The sequence below is a fragment of the Camelus dromedarius genome, chromosome 9 (genome assembly GCF_036321535.1).
Source record: "Camelus dromedarius isolate mCamDro1 chromosome 9, mCamDro1.pat, whole genome shotgun sequence".
NCBI lineage: Eukaryota > Metazoa > Chordata > Mammalia > Artiodactyla > Camelidae > Camelus > Camelus dromedarius.
This window is the reverse complement of record NC_087444.1, coordinates 71,923,199-71,942,198: the sequence shown is the minus strand read 5'-3', so window position 1 is coordinate 71,942,198 and position 19,000 is coordinate 71,923,199. Positions and strand designations below refer to the sequence as shown.

The following is a 19,000-nucleotide window of genomic DNA, read 5'->3' as shown; positions in this document are numbered from 1 at the left end:
AGGATGAGGCAAAAGTAAATAGTCTTTTTTTCCCCACGGGAGTCGACTTTAAGAAAAATGTTAAAATAATACAGGTGTTAAAATTGAGACTGAAGACTGGGTAACAAAATCAGACCTGCTATGGTTGCAGTGGGATGAGGGAGAGTGGAGGCAAGCAACCCCCGATTAGTTTGAAAAGCACTAATAGATGTAACTCTGGCAAGTCATTCAAATATTTTTGAATGCTTACTATGGGCCCAGGCCTAGAGAAAGGAAGAGGCTGGTGTGGGTTGGAATTATCTTTCCTCCACATGACCCCTCCCCAAACCTGCCCCGCGCTGGCTGTTCTCGTCGCCGGGAAGGAAAAAAACAAAAAACAAAACCATGGAGGTCACCAAAGCCTGCTTGGGCCTATCAGGTAGTAAACACTCAAGACTGGAGAAAGGCGGTCTGGCTCCGGGTCTCCCCAGAAACTATGCCCCCCAACTCTTGCCATCTCTGTCCTCCTTCCCTTCCCCCAAATTAGTGAGCCGTAGAGGGTGAGGATACGCTCAACCAGATGCTTGGAAAACACGGAAAGACCCCCCCTGAAATTAAGGTGGTGGGGGGGTAAGAACAGACAGCGGGAACCGGGAAGGCCTCCCCCAACCTCCCAGACAGCGGAAGTGCGTCAGTTTGTTCGCCCCGCAGAGCATTTTGGGAATTGTAGTGAAGTTTGGTGGTGGGGGCAGAAACCGACAGTGTAACCCTTTTAAGACCAGAGCGCACAGGCAGAACTGGAACAGACCTGGGGGCGCTCGACCACTCCCTTTGGCAGATAAGGCAACTGAGGCAGAGACCGTCAGTCTTCTCCTTTGTCCGGCTGTTGCCCGCCTCAGTCAGAGGCTGATATCCAAGATCCTGGGCAAGACGAAATGCCAAGTGGACAGCCCTCCCCAAAACTAAGTTGTCAGCTTCCCGTCCCCTTACTCTGAAACCGTCCAATCAAGGCCCCTCCGTTGCTGCCTTTGTGACCAGTCACTGGCCCACCTTTGAAGGGCGGGGAACTGAGCCTCAGAGAGGGCAAGACTTTTGCTTAAGCTACACAGCAAGTCGGAGCAGAAACTGGATGCCCGGAAGCCTGTCCACCCGCTACAAATTCGAAATCCGTGGTGGCTCTCACCATTTGTATCACATCCCCACCCTCTCCCCTTGTGCTCGAGCTGCTAGGAGCCAGCCAAACTCCCTGCCCCGCGGCTAGGAGTGGTAGAAAAGGTTGCGCAGTGGAGAGGCGGCGAGCTCCCACCTTCCTCTGACGCCTGCAGTCCCCTTTAAGAACCAGTCCCGGCGGGACTACGTTTCCCAGAAGGCTTTGCAGGCGCGTTATGTAACTTTCCCTGCGAAGCGGCCTCTGGGGCAGAAGGCTGTGGAGGAGGCGGCGGCGGCGGCGGCGGCGGCGGCCGTTGCGGCGGCGGTGGCGGGAGCGGCGGGAGCCCGAGGCGGCGGCGGCGCCCGCGGCCCATCGCGGGGCCCGAGCTGTGCGCCGCGGCCTGGAACCCTGACCGGGCGGAGGCGCCGACGTGCCTCTGCCTGCCTTTTCAAGGAGGCGGGAGTGAGGAAAAAGGCTTAGGGCCCAGGGGGCGGGGAAGGGGGGCCGGGCCTGGATCCGCGGGGAGGCCGAGCCTGAGGCCCGACCGTGGCTCGCGCGGTCCTGGGGACACGAATCGAACGTCGGCGGCTAGAATCGAACGTCTGCGGCGGTTGGAACGCGGGGGCCCGGAGGCGCGCGCGCGGGGGCTATGGCGTCGGTGCAGGCGTCTCGCCGCCAGTGGTGCTACCTGTGCGACCTGCCTAAGATGCCGTGGGCCATGGTGTGGGACTTCAGTGAGGCCGTGTGCCGTGGCTGCGTGAACTTCGAGGGCGCAGATCGCATCGAGCTGCTCATCGATGCCGCCCGCCAGCTCAAGCGCAGCCACGTGCTCCCCGAGGGCCGCTCACCCGGGCCCCCGGCCCTCAAACACCCGGCCACTAAGGACCTCGCTGCCGCCACCGCACAGGGGCCTCAGTTGCCGCCTCCACAGGCCCAGCCCCAGCCGTCGGGGACAGGCGGCGCTGTCTCGGGCCAGGACCGCTATGACAGGGCCACATCGTCGGGCCGCCTCCCCTTGCCCTCTCCCGCCCTGGAGTACACTCTGGGTTCTCGCCTGGCTAATGGGCTGGGCCGCGAGGAGGCTGTGGCGGAGGGGGCGCGAAGGGCCCTCCTTGGCTCCATGCCTGGCTTGATGCCCCCCGGGCTGCTGGCAGCTGCGGTGTCTGGCCTGGGAAGCCGAGGCCTGACGCTGGCACCCGGCTTGAGTCCTGCCCGTCCAGCCTTCGGCTCCGATTTCGAGAAGGAGAAGCAGCAGAGGAATGCGGACTGTCTGGCAGAACTGAATGAGGCCATGAGGGGCCGGGCAGAGGAATGGCACGGGCGCCCCAAAGCTGTGCGCGAACAGCTGCTGGCGCTGTCTGCCTGCGCCCCTTTCAATGTCCGCTTCAAGAAGGATCACGGGCTGGTGGGGCGGGTGTTCGCCTTCGATGCTACTGCCCGCCCGCCAGGCTACGAGTTCGAGCTGAAGCTCTTCACCGAATACCCCTGTGGTTCTGGCAACGTGTATGCAGGAGTCCTGGCCGTGGCTCGTCAGATGTTTCATGATGCTCTGCGGGAGCCGGGCAAGGCACTGGCCTCATCAGGCTTCAAGTACCTCGAATATGAACGCCGGCACGGCTCGGGGGAATGGCGCCAGTTGGGGGAGCTGCTAACCGATGGTGTCCGCAGCTTCCGAGAGCCAGCTCCCGCCGAGGCCCTGCCCCAGCAGTACCCAGAGCCAGCCCCTGCAGCTCTATGTGGCCCACCTCCACGAGCCCCATCCCGGAACCTGGCGCCCACACCACGCCGTCGCAAGGCATCTCCTGAGCCCGAGGGCGAGGCGGCTGGGAAGATGACCACCGAGGAGCAGCAGCAGCGGCACTGGGTGGCACCTGGTGGCCCGTACTCCGCTGATACTCCGGGTGTGCCCTCACCTATCGCCGCCCTGAAGAACGTGGCCGAGGCCCTGGGCCACTCCCCCAAGGACCCTGGCGGGGGTGGGGGCCCTGTGCGTGCAGGGGGTGCCAGCCCCGCAGCCTCCTCCACGGCCCAGCCTCCAGTCCAGCATCGTCTAGTGGCCCGCAACGGTGAGGCAGAAGTTAGCCCCACAGCAGGGGCGGAAGCGGTTAGCGGGGGTGGTAGCGGCACCGGGGCGACCCCTGGGGCCCCCTTGTGCTGTACCCTATGCCGAGAGCGGCTGGAAGACACCCACTTCGTCCAGTGCCCCTCAGTGCCCGGACACAAGTTTTGCTTTCCCTGCTCACGGGAGTTCATCAAGGCACAGGGTCCTGCTGGGGAGGTGTACTGCCCTAGTGGCGACAAGTGCCCGCTAGTGGGCTCCTCTGTCCCCTGGGCCTTCATGCAGGGTGAGATCGCCACCATCCTTGCTGGAGACATCAAGGTTAAGAAAGAACGGGACCCCTAGGCCACCACTGCCACCAGTCTACTGCCCACCCATCCCCCTTGCCACCCACCGCTGCTGCGGATAAATTATTCCCTCCCCCACCCAGCCCAGTGCCTCCCCTACCTGTGTACATACCCACTTCCTTATCCCAGATGGGTCCCCTGGGGTAGATGCATTGAGGGTGGGGGGAGAAAGCTTGTGGGGGTTTCTGTCTGAGGGGGTGTTTGGGGTCCCTTGACCCCTCCAGTTTCCCTCTCCCCTCCTTGGCTTGGCTTTGCTGCTGCTTGTAGTTGGGGGAGAGGTGCCCCCCTCCTCCTTGAGAAGGGGCCTCCTGAAATCTCGCTCTTTATAAACGAAGCAAAAGCATTTTATTGCCACCCCCCTCTTACCCTCTTTTCCTCCTTCAATAAACCGAAAGATGGGTTTTTCCTTCTTGGTCCCTTAGTTGTGTGAGATGCTGCGCCCCCTTTGGGACTGAACTGATCCTGCGAGGGAGAGGACGTTGCATCGTAGCCGCCAGGTGGCGCCCTTCGCTCAGGTGCGCCCGCTGGCTGTCTACAACTGCTGGCCACTGGTCAGGCGTTCAGGCCGTCAGCCCGTTTTCCAGGTGACAGAACTGAGACTCAGAGTGGGGATGGCTCTTGCATGGGAGCCACAGCCAAGCTCGGGAATTAGGTTTCCCTTCCGGCCCATCCGCTGTATCCACCCAGAATGTGGGAGACTCAGTGCCCACCAGGGGAGGGGAAAGAGGCATCAGGAGGCTTCCCAGAAGGGATGGGCAGTGAGTTCTGGGCAGGGAGAGAATTAGGCTAGATTGCTGAAGGGACTGCCCGAGGAAAGAAGAAATTTACCTCAGGAAGTAACCAACAGGGTCCCTGGAAACCAGGTACCTGCTCGCCTCTGGTGGTGGCCCTGAACTGCGCGCCCAGCTCTGGAGACCAGCCTCAACGGCGGCCGGCCTAGGACACACACCGTGACTGGCAGGGTAAAAGGCACTCCCCCCGCGGGCGCCTCTGATGTGCGCGGCCTTGTCCCGCACCTGTCCCGGTGGGCTGATCATTAACCAGGACTTCCTGCTCGCTGGCGTCACGGGGCGGGGCCTAAGCGGGCTGCGGCAAAGCAGGGGTTAAGGGGAGGGGGCGGCCCCCAGAGCCCAGCCCCCACCCGGGCGGCCTTCCCCGCGACCCTGAAGTGGAGATTCCGGGAAGGGGGAACTCTGGGCGCAAAGGCCAGCGGATGGACAGAGAGGTGGGGAATGACCGTGTGTCCTGCCACTGCACAACCCTGTCACACGGCTCTGAGACCCTAGGTTCCCCCAGGTCTTGGGAACCCAGGTGTTACATCACCTAAATCTAGAAGACCTTAACGTCCTGAACCATCCTCCTGGTTACCCAGGTGTCCCACCCACACATCCTGCAGACCCTCATGTCCTGACTCCCAAATATTAGGGACCCTGGGGCTTTGTCCTCCACATCTGGAGGACCCTTATTTCTTGGACTGAGGGGTCCCATCCCCTCCCCAAGCCATCAGGTCTCAGGTGTTCTGTCACCCCTGGCACTGCCAGCCTGGGCTCTGGGCAGGGCTGGGAAAACCACCCCTGATTAAATACACCAGGCGATAAGCCCAGAGCATGGGAGACGCTGGATGGAGCTCCATGCCTGGGCACCCCTCCTGGGCAGTCTTGTGGCCTCCCCTGACCCAGCTCTGCAGGCCAAGTACTGGGTAGCTTCCCTTCCCCCATCTTCAGAGCTGGAAGCCTCCAGACACCAGGGCCCTGTGCCCCAGTTGGGGCTAAATAGCTGCGGAGGACACCTGGTCCTTTAAGAACAGCTGTTGGGTGGGTGGGGGGCAGGGGAGTCACCCCCAGCCTGGCTGGTGTGTATTCTAGATAGAAGTTGGGTTAACTATTAACAGAGCAGACGGACTGAACTGTGTGGGTGTGGGGGGCTGAATCAGCTCCCCCTCTTGATCCAGTGCCAGGGTGGGGCCAGAGTGGAGGGGTTCAGGACTGATTTGGGGATCTGTGAGTAGGTGAAGAGGCTTCATAGAAGGAGAGAGAGACGTGGAGAGAGACCCAAGGACAGATGGAGACAGCAGAGGTGGGGAGGGAGATGTAAAGAGAGGCCAGCTCACTGAAAGAGGGAAGACAGAGACCCAGAGAGAGACACGGAGAGATGGAGAGACCCCCGGAGATGAGGGAGATGAGGTAGAAATAGAGAGACGAACATTCAGAGGAGAGAATTAAGAGAAATATCCAGGTGGGTGGAGAGGCTGAGATACACTGATGAAATGCCAACAATAGAGACACAGAAGGAGAGAGAAGGGAGCCTGAGACTCGGAGGGAGGGAGGGAGGCTGTGAAATCAGGGAAAGGTACAGGTTTCAAGTAAATACATCTTCAAACTCAAAAGTTCTGTGCGACAGAGGGAGAGAACAGAGCTGTGTGAAGGGCAGGGCTGAATCTGCCCTGGTCACTTGGTCCCCATGGCAAAATCTGGCTCACTCCTTACTCTCCAGGTTTCAACTCAGCTGACGCCTCCTCCAGGAAGTCCTTCTTGACCTCCGTCTGTGTCAGGTGCCATTTCTGGGCTCCCACAGGCCCTCAACTCCCCTATCACAGCCCTGAGCATTCTAAATCATTCTCTGGGTACTGGACTGTGAGCCCCTAAGGGTGGGGCTGGGGCTGTCTCAGTTACCACTGTGTCCCCAGCATTGCCCTGCACTGGCAGGTATAAAGGATGTATAGATGAATGGACTCCTTCAACAGATATCTATTCAGCCTCTGCAGGGTGACAAGCACCGCAGTACGTGCTGTGGATACAACAGGGAACGGGATGCAGCCCCTACTCTCAAGGAGCTGACGTTCAGGTGGGAGATACAGATGCATAAAATGTCCATCATTTGTACAGTCATGGAGCAGTAAGTCCTAAGAAGAAAAAAGAAACCAGGGAAAGGAGAGATAAAACGATGGAGGTTGGTATTTTAAAGTGGGAAGTAGGGAAGAGCTCTCTGAGATGATGGTAAAAATGAAGGAGGTGAGGGAGCGAGCCCGGGGCCATCTGCAGGAATAGCACATGCAAAGGCCCTGAGGTGGGAGCCTGCTTGGTTCATTACAGAAACAGCCAGGTGGCTAGTGCAGCTGGGCAAAGGGGAGTCATAGGAATGAGGTCAGAGGGACAGTCAGGGAGTATGGGGGGCCCTGTAGACCATGGTAAGGATTTTGGATTTTGTTTTAATGGGAATAGGTAGAGGGTTTCAAGCACTGAGAGAAGGGATGGAGCAAATGAGACAGAAATAGCAAAGAATCAGTTGGGATGGACAGCATATCGTTCATCATTGTGTCTCCAGGGCTCAGCAGAGGGCTTCGTATATATGCCCAACGACAGAGTGTGCATGAATGACTAAGACCCAAATAAACAGAGAAACAGAATGACATGAGATAGATGGACAGATTCCCAGGGAGAAGCCAGGTAAGGCCGCAGGGATGCCCAGGAACAGCAGAGGCAGACAGACAGACAGCAGTCCAGCTGAGAAGTCCCATTCCTTCCAGAGCCCTCCCCACCCGGAAGGCTGCCCTGGAGCTGGAAAAATCCCCCAGGCCCCCCTGCCCGCCTTGCCCGTGGTGTGCCCACTCACACCTCAGGCAGAGGAAGCTGGCAGGCCCCACAGGAACCTTTCTGTGTGGGGGGAGTGGGGGCGGGCGGGCGGCAGGGACGAAGGGAGAGGAGTGGCGGGCGGGCAGGCAGCGGGCAGCGGCTACACAAAGGCCCCAGTGTCTGCCCCTCCTGCCCCCGGGTACAGATATAAATAATATGTCCATATGCCTTTATATATATACCAGTGCGCTGGGGCGGGAGGCTGGGGGCCACACACTTCCCCGAGGACCCCAGCACAGCAGAGGTCTGCTTCTGTGGGGGGCTGGGGGCCCCAAGACACACAGAGATAGTGGCCAAGACTGAGAGGCTCCAGCAGAGAGGGACACAGTGACAGAAGACGAGAGAGAAACTTACAAAGGGCAAGAGAGAAACAAAAAGAGACCGGGCAGATTGCAACCCGGCGTTAGACACCAAGTGGCAGAAAGAGTAAGCTGACCCAGTGGAGACAGATCAAGAAAATGGAGAGATTGAAGTTCCCGGAGAGAAGACAGGAAAAAGTCACAGGTAGAGGGACAGTGACAGAATAAAGACAAGGGTCATTCCAGAGAAAGGCAGAGCCCCAGAAACCGAAGGGAGAGAAAGGAGGGACAGAAAGAAACAGGCCAGCAGACCCCCAGATGGGGACAGAGAGAAAGAGCAGCAGGCAGGCAGGCAGGCGGCTCCAGGCCAAGGCTGGGGGCTTGGGAGGCTAGTGACCACGGGTGGGGGAGGGTCAGGGCACGTCTCCAGTGTCGGGGCCCCGCCTGTGGGGCTCTGGTCCAACCCAGTCCGGGGCAGGCTAAGGGGCAGGGAGCGGAGGTGAGGGAGGTGGCCCTTGGGTTCCGGATCTTGGTGTTTACCTGGGGCAGGCATTGCAAACAGGCGTCCAGCCTGGCCCATGGCAGGCAAGGGTGGGATGGGCAGGGCCCCAGCTCTGGGCACCAGTGGGCCCGACACGCCCACCTGTGGCCTGGGTGGTGAGTAACACACGCCACAGTGACACCTGGGGAGATGGTGACACATAGGGGGACAGACGCGGTGACACACAGGGACAGATATAGGCAGACCAAGAGTGTCTGAGACATAAACAGACCCACAGGACCTAGTGACAGAGACCCACTGTAATAGACACAGTGACAGACACACGGCAGTGACAGAGCCCAGGACACAATGAGGGGCAAACATAGTGTGAGGCTTAGAGACACAGTGACACATGGAAGACAATGACACTGACATACACACATACACAGAGACACAAGCACAGAAACACCTACAGAAACCCAGTGACAAGAAACACAGGCGCACACGACACCCACTCACGCTGACGGAGACAAACCATGGAGTAGCACATAAGCCTGTGACATTGACACGCTGACCCCAAGGTACACAGTGACAGAGGCTTGCTGGCTTCTGGGGTGCCCCCTCGTCCTCCTGTAGCCGGGTGTGAGTGGAGGTGACTTGAGGGAGAGCTTGATTACTCCCAGGGCCCTACCCTGCTGCTCCTCCCGTGCTCTAGAATAGCGTCCTGGTTCAGGCCCTGGCTCTGGGCTTGGGTTCAAGTCTGAGCTCCCTCACTCACTCCTTGTGTGACCTTGAGCAAGTCACTTCACCGCTTCATGCCTCAGTTTCCCCGATAATAAAATGAGTGGGGGGAAGGATGGGGTCACTTAGTTCTGTCAGGGGCTTACATGATGCCAGACACATGGGAAGCCCCAGCAGCCATTATTTTCTTTTTCATCATCATTATCATCTCATCTCTTCTGATGTAGATGGCCCTCTGCCCACAGCTGGGACCCTGCCTTGGCCTCTGCATCCCCACCCACGGGCCCCTCCCTTGGACTACGTCACCTAAAGCCCACAAGTTGTGTCCAGGTCCATCTGGCCCAGCTCATGCTTCTCTGTGTCCCCATGGCTGGCCCTCCATCCCTGATCCCTAGCGTCCTCATGTCTGTCCATGCGTCCCATGTCTGACTGTGGTACTTTTCCATGCTGGCCACCAGCCGGCTGTCCCTGGGGTGGGGGTCACACCTGCCCACGCCAGCCGAGCCGGTGGCCACCAGACACCCTGACGGATGGCCCCACCCTCCCCCCAGGACCCTACAACAACACCCGCCCCTCCGGCCACCTGAGGTCCCCACTGGGGCGGCCTGAGGCCTGAGCCTGGGGACAGGAAGCCCCAGGCCTGGCCGCCCTGAAAGCCTCTTTCAGCCTGGGCCTCCTCCCGCCGCCACCGACTCCTCCTGCGGAATAATATTTGGGCTGTTGGCCGGGGGGCGGGGGCCAGATCCGGAGGCCGCCTGGGAGAAGCCAGAAACCGCAGGGCTTCCTGCCTCGGGCCGGCCGACTCCGGGAGAGACCCCCAGGCCCGAGGGAGGGGGGCGGGCACCCGGGGAGACTGAGGGCCTTTCTCTCGGCCCCAGTTGTTTTTTCCAGGAACCAGGAGGAATTCCCCGGCCTGCCCGGGACAGCGAGGCTGGTGGGACGGCTGACGGGGAGCCAGCACGGCAGGGGGCGGGGGTGACACGCAGCCGGCAGGGCGGGCGCGGCGACAGAAATAGAGGGCCTGGCCTGCCAGGTAGCAGGTAGAGGCGGAAACTCAGGGAGCCGGGAGAGGGAGGCCGGAGGAGGAGAGAGGCCACAGAGCCAAAGGATTTGGGGGGTAGGGGGAGGTGAACCCCAAGAGAGGAAGAGTCAGAGCCCCCAAGAGAAGGAGCGAGTGATCCAGAGGCCCAGAGAGGGAGGGACAGAGTCAAAGCACTGGAGAGAATGAGAGAGAGAGCGAGGCAGAGCGTATGAGGCAGACGCACAGAGACTGAGCGAGTGTCTTCCCCAAAACCAAGGAACAGAGAATAAAGGCAAGAGAGGGACAGAATGACACTGAGAAAAATGACATTAAGAGACAAAGAGAAAGATGGACACTCAGGAACTGGGAGAAACATTTCTCTCTCTCTCTCTCTCCCCCTCTCTCACACATACACGTGCACACACACACATGTGGATTAAGAGACAGCCTTTGGTCTTTGAATGACTGACTGACTAAATAAATGATTAAGTGGCTAGAGTGACTACGACCAAGAAAGGCAAAGGTAAACCGAGGAAAAGACACCGGCTCCAGCCTGGCCCTGCCCCAGCCCCTTCTGGTTTTGGTTCTCAGTTTTCACTGTTAAATGACAGAGTGTGAAGAACACAATTGTCTTTCCCAGAGAGCTATACCCGCAGGACATCTGAGCCACAGATCTCAGACCCAGAGCCTAGGAAGAGACCTGGAAGGATAGAAATACCCAGACCCCAAACCCAGAGGCCCCCAGAAGCCTCCAGCGCCGGAAGGAGGACCCACCTCCTCTCCCACACACCTGCACGTAAAAGTGACAGAAGCACACCAGGGCCAGCAAACACATGCTCACCCACACACACAACAGTGACAGGCACACAGCAAAGACAGGCATGATACACAAACACAGATATACTTAAAAAAAAAAAATACAGGCAGATGCTGACTCACAGAGATACACATGAAACACACAGTGACACACAATGACCCACGACAATGATATAGTCACCAATGATGTAGACACAGACTCTCTGAGGCAGCAGGTATGCAAATAGACAGACAGAAAAGACACATCCAACAGTGTGAGACCCAGAGGGTCCCCGGGAGAGGTATATAAGAGAACCACACACACAAAACAATAAAGACAAAGCACGTGAGTCTGATATTGCGAGATGCCCACAATAAGCACACACCCAGAGGATGAACAGACATACAAACTCACACAACTGAGGGATACAAACACTAAATAACACTCTGCAGCAGACCACAGGGACTTCAATGGGCACAGTGATATCCTACAACCCACAGAGGCACAGGCGCACACACGCAGAAACTAATACACACACTGTCTCCTTCAGTTAACACTTGGTTTGTCCCGTCTCCTCCTCCCCAGCTTAACCAAAAACTGCGCAGCCCCTGGGCTCCCTGAGCCTCAGAGCTAGAGGCGTGTGTCCGGAGAGTGGGGGTGGGGAGATGGCCTTGGTCACTGCAGCGCCACCTCCTCCTGCTGCCCTGGCCCCACTGCTGCGGGGGCTGCTATCTGTGAACAAACTGTCCTTGGGGTCAGGGACAGCAAAGAGCCAAAGGTCAGGTCGATGCCTCCCCCAGCCCTTCCCCCAGAGGCAGCCAGCTCTTGGGGGCAGGAAGGAGAGGGGACAGGGAACAGCAATTCAGGTGTTCAAGCCTCACAGGGCCCACTCGCCAAGGAAACGAGACTTTCAGTAAGAGGCAGAAATGGTGCCTTTAATGGTCAGATGCAGCCAGTATCCCGCTTCCCAGGCAAGAACCAGACTTCAGTAGAAATTCCCCACACCCTAACCAGTCCATTCTGGTTTCTCCTGGACCAGAGGGAGGATGGGCTACAGAGAAAACCAAGAAGTATCCTCATCTCCATCCCTCACTCCACTCACGCCAGAGATGGTGATGACACGGCCAACACAGGGGCTGTGGTAGCCATCATGATGCATACACTGGTTATGTCGGCCAGCCAAGATGGTGGCCATCACAGTACCCAATGGGCCAAAAAAGATGTTATGCAGGAGGGTGGCCAACTTGGCACCTACTATGCCAATAAATCCACCAACAAAGAAGTGATCACAGTATCCAATGGGCCAAAGAAGATGTAATTGAAATGGCACCACCATCACACCCAAAGGGTCAGCCAAGAGGATGTCATCACAGCGCCCAGAGGGCCAACCAAGATGTCATCCCAGATGGCAGCCATCAGAGCACCCAGTAGATCAACCAGTAATATCAATCAACATGGCAGTCTTCACAGTACCCAGTGGGCCTACCAAGATGTCAGTGGCAGTTATCACAGTACCTAGTGGATCAACCTGGTGCCCACAGAGACGGCAGTCACCACAGTAAGTAATAGACCAACCAAGATGTTAACTGACGGGACAAGCAAAGTGTCACCAGGAGGATCAGGCCCCAAGAGCCTGATGGTGTGAGCTACAGCCATACCCCACCCACCACGCTCCCACCCCACCACATACCTGCTAGGATGCATTAAGCAGAGAGCGGGAATAGAGGCCCTGGTAGTAGACCCCAGGCTCCCCACCCTCTGCCCCATAGCCCCCAAACCCCACGTCCAGTTTGGGAGGTGCTGGTGTCTGTTCCGACATCAAGTTGTTGATAGAGAAAGGGTGGTTGAAGTTGTAGGGCGCATCCAGCTTCAGCTCCCCTGGGAGCTCCAGGCCAGTGAAGTAGGGTGTGGAGGAAGGGGGTGAGCCACAGTCCAGAGCCCCCACGTCCTCCCCACCCTGGGCCTCAGGCTCGGGGGGCGGGGGCTGCGGCGGAGAGGTGACTGCAGCAGCAGGGGTGGTGGTCGAGGCGGCAGAGCCCGCACTGTTCCTGGAGGTGGAGGTCCCGCCGCCTGCTTTCTTCACCTTCTCCTCCAGCTTGAAGCGCTTCTGGCGGCGCAGGTAGCAGCCATTCTCAAACATGTTACCTGAGCTGGGGTGCAGGGCCCAGTAGGAGCCCTTGCCCGGCTTGTCTGGGGAGCGCGCCACCTTGACGAAGCAGTCATTGAAAGACAGCGAGTGGCGGATGGAGTTCTGCCAGCGCTGCTGGTTCTCCCGGTAGTAGGGGAAGAGGTCCATGATCCACTGGTAGATCTCACTCAGGGTCAGCATCTTGCCGGGCGCCTGCTGGATGGCCATGGTGATGAGCGAGATGTAGGAATATGGCGGCTTGGCGTGTGCCAGGGGTCGCCGGTACCCTTTCGGCATCTCCTTCCCATGCACCAGCCCCGGTCCCGGGCCCCCGTACCCTGAGCTGCTGCCTCCACCACTGCTGGCACCCAGGCCTGGGAAGGTGGGCCCCAGAGGTGCTGTGGGGGCTGGGGGCGCCAGGGGACCTGTGGGCATTGGGGAGGCAGGGAGCCCCCCCGGGGGGTAGGGAGAGCTCAGAGGGTTCAGGGTCATATAGGAGTTGAGGGGGGCCATGGTGGGTACTGGGGTCACTGGAGAGTAAACCTGCAAGGAGAGAGAGATGGCGAGCAGTGAGTCTCCAGTCCGCCAGTAAGCAAAGGGTTGTCGGACCCATTGTGTGTCCATCTGTCTGTCTTGCCTCCTGTATGATTCCCTTCCATCCTTACCTCTGTCTGTAGACAGCTGTCTGTTGGAGTCCCTCTCTCTTCCTTGTCCTCATGATCCCGCTCCCTGACCCCATCCCCTAGGCTCCCATGCACTGGAGCTCACACTCTAAGTGGTTTTCAAAGTGTGCTCTGGGACACCCTGGGGAGCCTCTGAGACCCTTTCAGGGTATCCATGAGGTCAAAACTATTCCCATACAATGCTAAGATATGACTAGCCTTTGTTACTCTCTCTCATGAGCATGCAGAGGAGTTTTTCAGAGGCCACATAATGCATGACATTGCAACAGACTAAATGCGGAAGCAGCTATGAAAATCTAGCTGTCTTCTGTTAAACCAGACATGAAAGAGATTTGCAAAAATGTAAGTGTGCCACTCCTTTCACTAAATATTTTGAAGTATAGTTATTTTAATAAAAATACATTACTTATACTAATACATTGTTGCTATTTTCAAATGAATTAATGCATATCTTTAAAATTCCTCAGTTTTCATTTCTAATGTGGTGTCTATTGATAAATATAACCCCAGTCAACAGAAACTGGGGTCCTCAATAATTTTAAGAGTGTAGTGGGGGAGGGTATAGCTCAGCAGTACCTTCACTAAAACAAATAAATAAAAACCTAATTACCTCCCCCCAAAATTTTTTAAAAAGAAATAAAAATTAAGAAATTTAAAAAAAAGTATAAGAAGTCCTAAGACCAAAAGAAAAAAAGATCCAAGAGCTGCTAATTTACCTAATAATGAAATCTATATGTGTATGTTCTATCAATCTTTTAGGTTATAAAATTACAGTCTTTATAGGTCAAGAACATTTGAAAGTCAGAAATTCCACATTTCAACCTAATATATGTCATCTACTTACTATATATAGGTCATCACATCAAAGATATTACTTTGTAAGCTGCAATATTAAGTATCAATAAGAATGGGAAAAAAAACACTGTCAGTTATAATCCCTAGACATCACTGATTGTAAAACCCATTCCATTTTCAGAAATGTTCAAATGGGGGGAAAATGTTCATCTTAGCTCAGTGAAATACAGCAGACATTCCTATGTCTTTGTAAGTAATGATACAGTGTCTCAAATATTCGATATTTATTCGCCACCTACTCTGAGCCAGGCACTACTCCAAGCACTTCACAGGAAACGTCTGCTCTCATCCTTATAACTGCACTATGGGGGAGGCACTAACATGACACCCATTTTACAGCTGGGTAAGCTGAGGCCCAGAGAGGTTGTTGGGGGCGGCTCACACAGCAAGGAAGGAGCAGAACTGGGATTCTGAATCAGGTAGTCTGGCTCCGGATGGGTGGTCTGGATCATGCTATAAAAGCAGTGACCAAGACAGACTGAAATGCTTGCCCTCATGGTGCTGTCAATCTCACAGGAAGTGACCAAGATAAGCAAGGAAAACAGGAAGCATGTTGGATGGTGACTTCTCTCTTTCTCTGTGTATTCATCCTTTTCCACTCTCTCCCAGCCTTTCTCCCTCAATCCTCCATCTGCCTGTCTGTCCTGATCCCCTCCCGCTGAAGGGGTCTCATGGCACTGGAGGTGCTGCTACCTCTGCTATGAATCAATGTGTCACATCTCATCTCCTTGTCACTTAAGTGTCTGCAGATCCAAAGGTCCTGAGAGAAAGAGGAACTGCCAGGGTCACTCAGAGAGTCAGGAATAGGTGGCAATCAACCTAGGTCTGAGTTCCAGTAGAAATTATCCCCTCTCTCTTTCATATGTCTGTCCAGGTAGCTCTTTTCTCCTGTGTCTCTTTGTTCTTGTGTGTTTTTTTGTTTTGTTTTGTTTTAATTATTTTTCTGGTGGGGGAGGTAATTAGTTCATATATTTATTTTTAGAGGAGGCACTGGGGATTGAACCCAGAAACTCATGTATGCTAAGCATGCACTCTACCACTTGAGCTATACCCTCCCCCATCCTATGGATCTTTGAATCTCCCTGTTGGCTCTGTGTGTATCTGTCCATCTCCTCCCCTGTCTCAGTACCTCTATACTCGTTCCCTCACTCCCTCCCTATATCTCTCCCTCTTTTTCCCATTCCATCTCTCTCCTTTCCTCATCTCTCTCCCTTTATCTCTCCCTGTCTCTCTCTCTCTCCTCCATCTCTTTCCCTCATCCCTCTGTCCTTGCCTTTCTTTCCTCGTGACTCTGCCAAACCCCATCTCTCTTTCTCTCTGTCGCCACCTTCTCTCACATCTCTTTCTCCCTTCCTTGGTACCATCTCTCCCTTTCTCTCTCTCTACCCCACTCCTCTCCTCCCCCCCATCTTTCTTTCTCCTTCAGCACCTCTTTGTATCTCTCTGCCTCCTTCCTTCAGCACCACCATCTCCCCAGAAGTCTTGCATTGAAATTGGAGCTATGGCTATTCCCCTCCCCCATGCACTGGTCTCCCCCCTGGTTGGCTGGTTCTGGCCCCTCCCCAAGAGTAAGGGAAGAGGGTCCTGCAGAGAGAGGAGAGAAGGTGATGGACCCAGGGGGCTCCACAGAGAGTTCCTAAATCCTTCTACAACCCCTCTACATTTCTCCAACTCAGACTCTCTTGTATCACAGAGGCAGGGAGACTGGGACCCCAGAGCCCTCCTTTTCTGGCTCCCCACCCACCCGGAAGTCCTTCTTGAGGTCTGACCTCAAGCGCTGTAGCTGCCTTAATCCACCCTAGGCTTTCCCACGCCCCGGGGCTGGGATGAACCCCCAGTGTCCGGGTCTGAGCCGGATCTCCCCTGCAAGGGCGGGGCTGAGGTTGGGGGGAAGCTCTCAGGGGACCGGCACCCCCACCTCAGAAGGCCAGAATTTATCCCCTTTCATTTCCTTATTGTCTCTGGAGGAGGGTGTGACAGGGAGCCAAGGGAGGCAGTGTGAAGCCAGAAGTCTAGTTTCTAATCCTGGTCCCAGCCTAGGATCTCAAGTAGCCCCATACACTCTGAGAGGCTGTAGGTTTTCCATCTCTAAAATAGGGGAGCAACTGGACCAGCTAATCTGTGAGAACCGGAGGCCAGTGGGTGATATCGCCTTAGGGTGATGACTTTTCAATTTCCTTCCAGACAGGGAGTCAGTCTAGGGGTATCAATATCACCTCAGCAAGAGGGTATGGTGGGCAAAAAGCAGTTTAGGGGTGCCCTCAGTTCTCTGTCACTGAGTGGATGCAGATGTTTCTCTCCCCATTGTTCTGACCCAGGGGGAGCAGGTGGTTCAGCTGATGGGAAAGCCAATGAGACCCTTAGACAGTATGTCCATTTCCAGCCCCCAAAAGTCAACTCTTCCAAAATATGCCCCCAAATGCTGACCATCTCTAGACTGTCCTGCAATTTCAGGGACAATATGCACACAAATTGGCCCCTAAACTTCAGGCTATGCCCCAAATAATGAATCCTTCATCCTAGACTCTCACAATTTACTTCTTAAAATGCAACTCCAAAACATCGATTTGTAGTTGTTTCCCATAAATCATGTCCCTAGACTCTGAACTCTCTGAGGGGAGGTGATTCAGCTGGGATCCCCCACTATCTGGGATTCTCCAACCCCAGCCTGGTCTCTATCTTCCCCACCATACAGCTGACATCTCCAGCCGCCCTGCCTCCACCTCTCTACACTCCCAATCTCTTCCCTGGTCAGCCTGCCCCACCCCACGTGCACCTCACACCTCTACAGCCCCAGGACTGGCCCCTCCTGGGCACCTTGCCAAGCCCCACAGGCCTGGGTATCCAGGAGTCCCACCCTATAGCTTCAAACCCCAGACCCAGGACTCAGGCACACTGGGGCCCCTGTAAACTCCAGATCTTAGTCTCTTTGGAGAACTCAACTATTCCCTTCCCATACCCATCTCAAGTCTGCAGTCCCCTTCCAGGTTAGAAACCCAAGCTTCCAGACCCCCATAACACTCTGACTAGGACCCTGCCCTCCCTCCACTTCCCCATGTTGACTACAGAGACAGCGAGCTAAGGAGGGGTCCTTGCAGCAAGAGGAATGGGAGTTAGATCTGGGGAAGGACTTTCTGTCGGCTGGGGTGAGGAAATTAAGATATACCCCTGCCCCCTACTCAGGGAAGTCTTGTCTGAGATGGGAGTGGTGAGGACATTAGTAAATACTGGAGATTGCTGGAAAGTTGGGGAGCGGGGATGTGAAATCTGAAACCCTCCAGACTCCAACAAGAAGAATCCCTGCTGAGGGTCTCTAATAACAATTAAATCCCTGAAGTTCAGCTGGGAGGGGAGAGGGTCATGAGTAGGGATGGGGGTGGATGGAGATGGGCCCCGTCCCCTGCCAGTGCTGTTGCCCAGTCCCCTGCTCTCAGGATCCTCTGATCCCATCTGTCTGGCCCCTATCTATCTGAGCCCCAGCTCTAAATCACCTGTTATTCACACTTTCCAAACCAAGCGTCATCTCTGAGCACCTCCATCTCTTATCTCTGAACAGCAATCCCTATTTCTAACTTTAACGTAGTTCTCAGCCCCAATCCTTATCCGGGAGCCCCAATTCTTATTTCTACCCCAGATCCTCCAGCTTTAACACTAAATTCTAATCCTGAGTTCCCAGCTCAGACTTCCCCTAATGGTGACTTCCCTCTCCCATCTCTTGGTCCCTATCTTTTCCCCCCAATTCTGAACCTTATTTCCTAATCCCCCAGCTCTGTCCGTAACCGGAGATCTGAGTCCTATCTTTGGTTTGTTGATTTTAATCTCTTGTACTTTGGGTCCCTGACACCCAGTCCTCACATTTAAACTATGGCTTGACCCTTGCCTAAATCTTCCTGACTCCCAGTTAAGCCCTCACTCCGACTAGTCTGCCTGAACCGCGCTCCCATGCATTGTCCTCTGTCCCTGACTCCTACACCTGGTCTCCGTGTCTCTAGTTCCTCCGGCCCCCAATTCTAGCTGGGGTCCCCATTTGAGTCCACACCTTGGTCCTTGCCCCCATTTAGGCCTGCACCCCGATTTCTGCCCTCTGCCCACCACTTCCCGCTCCGCCATCCCCGAGGACACACCTCTCCCGCCTCCGGGTAGTAGCTCCACTCGGCCAGGTCATGGGCCTCCATCTTCACCGAGCCCAGCATCCCCCGGGCCTGCGCCCCCACCCGCCCCCGCTCTGGCCCGGGGGGGAACCGAGCACTTCGGATCTCTCAGTCGGCACGACCCCAGTTCCGACCGGCGCCCGTCCGTTCGACCGCACAGGGTCCCAGCCGTCCTGGGCGCCGCGGGAGGCGGCCACGCTTTATAGCCGGGACACCCCCCCACCCCCGCCCGCCCTCGCCCGCCCTGGGCTCCCCTCCCGCCTCCCCGAGGGCGGTGCGCCCGGACTGGGGCGCCCCCTGCGGGATTGCGAGGAGATAGACCTCAGGCGCCGGGAGCCGCAGCCCGGGGACGCGAGAGCTGGAGATGGCTGAAGGGTGAGGGAGTTACAGGTGGTAGATAGACATTGCTGATACTAAGAGCCCCGAGGGCAGAACTCTAAGGCCCTTCTGCCCAGGGGGTTTCATCATCTCGACTGGAGCGGGCGAACAGCCAGAGCCCAGCACGACTGCTACGGAGAATAGAGGGCTCAGAACTGAGTGGTCTCCAGGGGTCCCGATATACTACTCTAAGGACTGGTAAGAGACCCTCGAAACCACATTTCCCTTTGGACGAAATGAAAGACTGAAGCTTCTAATGGCTGGAAATGCTCCATACTGTGTAAATGGTCAGGATCAAAGGTGGAGGGGATCAGGGCCTCT

The 19,000-nt window shown here is 56.2% G+C and overlaps 2 protein-coding genes across 2 annotated transcripts; one reads left to right on the top strand and one right to left on the bottom strand.

Moving 5' to 3' along the window:
• The first annotated feature begins 1,409 nt into the window (after positions 1–1,409).
• IRF2BP1 (interferon regulatory factor 2 binding protein 1) lies at positions 1,410–3,920 on the top strand. Its single transcript, XM_010987573.3, has one exon. It carries the CDS (start codon positions 1,758–1,760, stop codon positions 3,510–3,512), a length of 1,755 nt encoding a protein of 584 aa, XP_010985875.2. The 5' UTR covers positions 1,410–1,757; the 3' UTR covers positions 3,513–3,920.
• Positions 3,921–12,166: 8,246 nt separating this feature from the next.
• FOXA3 (forkhead box A3) lies at positions 12,167–18,460 on the bottom strand. The gene is made up of 2 exons (XM_010987618.3): positions 18,275–18,460; positions 12,167–13,155 (listed from the first exon to the last, which is right to left on the bottom strand). Exons 1-2 carry the CDS (start codon positions 18,341–18,343, stop codon positions 12,178–12,180), a joined length of 1,047 nt encoding a protein of 348 aa, XP_010985920.2. The 5' UTR covers positions 18,344–18,460; the 3' UTR covers positions 12,167–12,177.
• Positions 18,461–19,000: the final 540 nt, after the last annotated feature.

Coding starts and splice junctions, on each gene's coding strand:
- IRF2BP1 (XM_010987573.3), top strand. CDS start 1,758: ATGGCGTCGGTGCAGGCGTCTCGCCGCCAGTGGTGCTACCTGTGCGAC.
- FOXA3 (XM_010987618.3), bottom strand. CDS start 18,343: ATGCTGGGCTCGGTGAAGATGGAGGCCCATGACCTGGCCGAGTGGAGC. Junction 13,156..18,274: donor ACTACCCGGAGGCGGGAGAG/GTGTGTCCTCGG, acceptor CTCTCCTTGCAG/GTTTACTCTCCAGTGACCCC.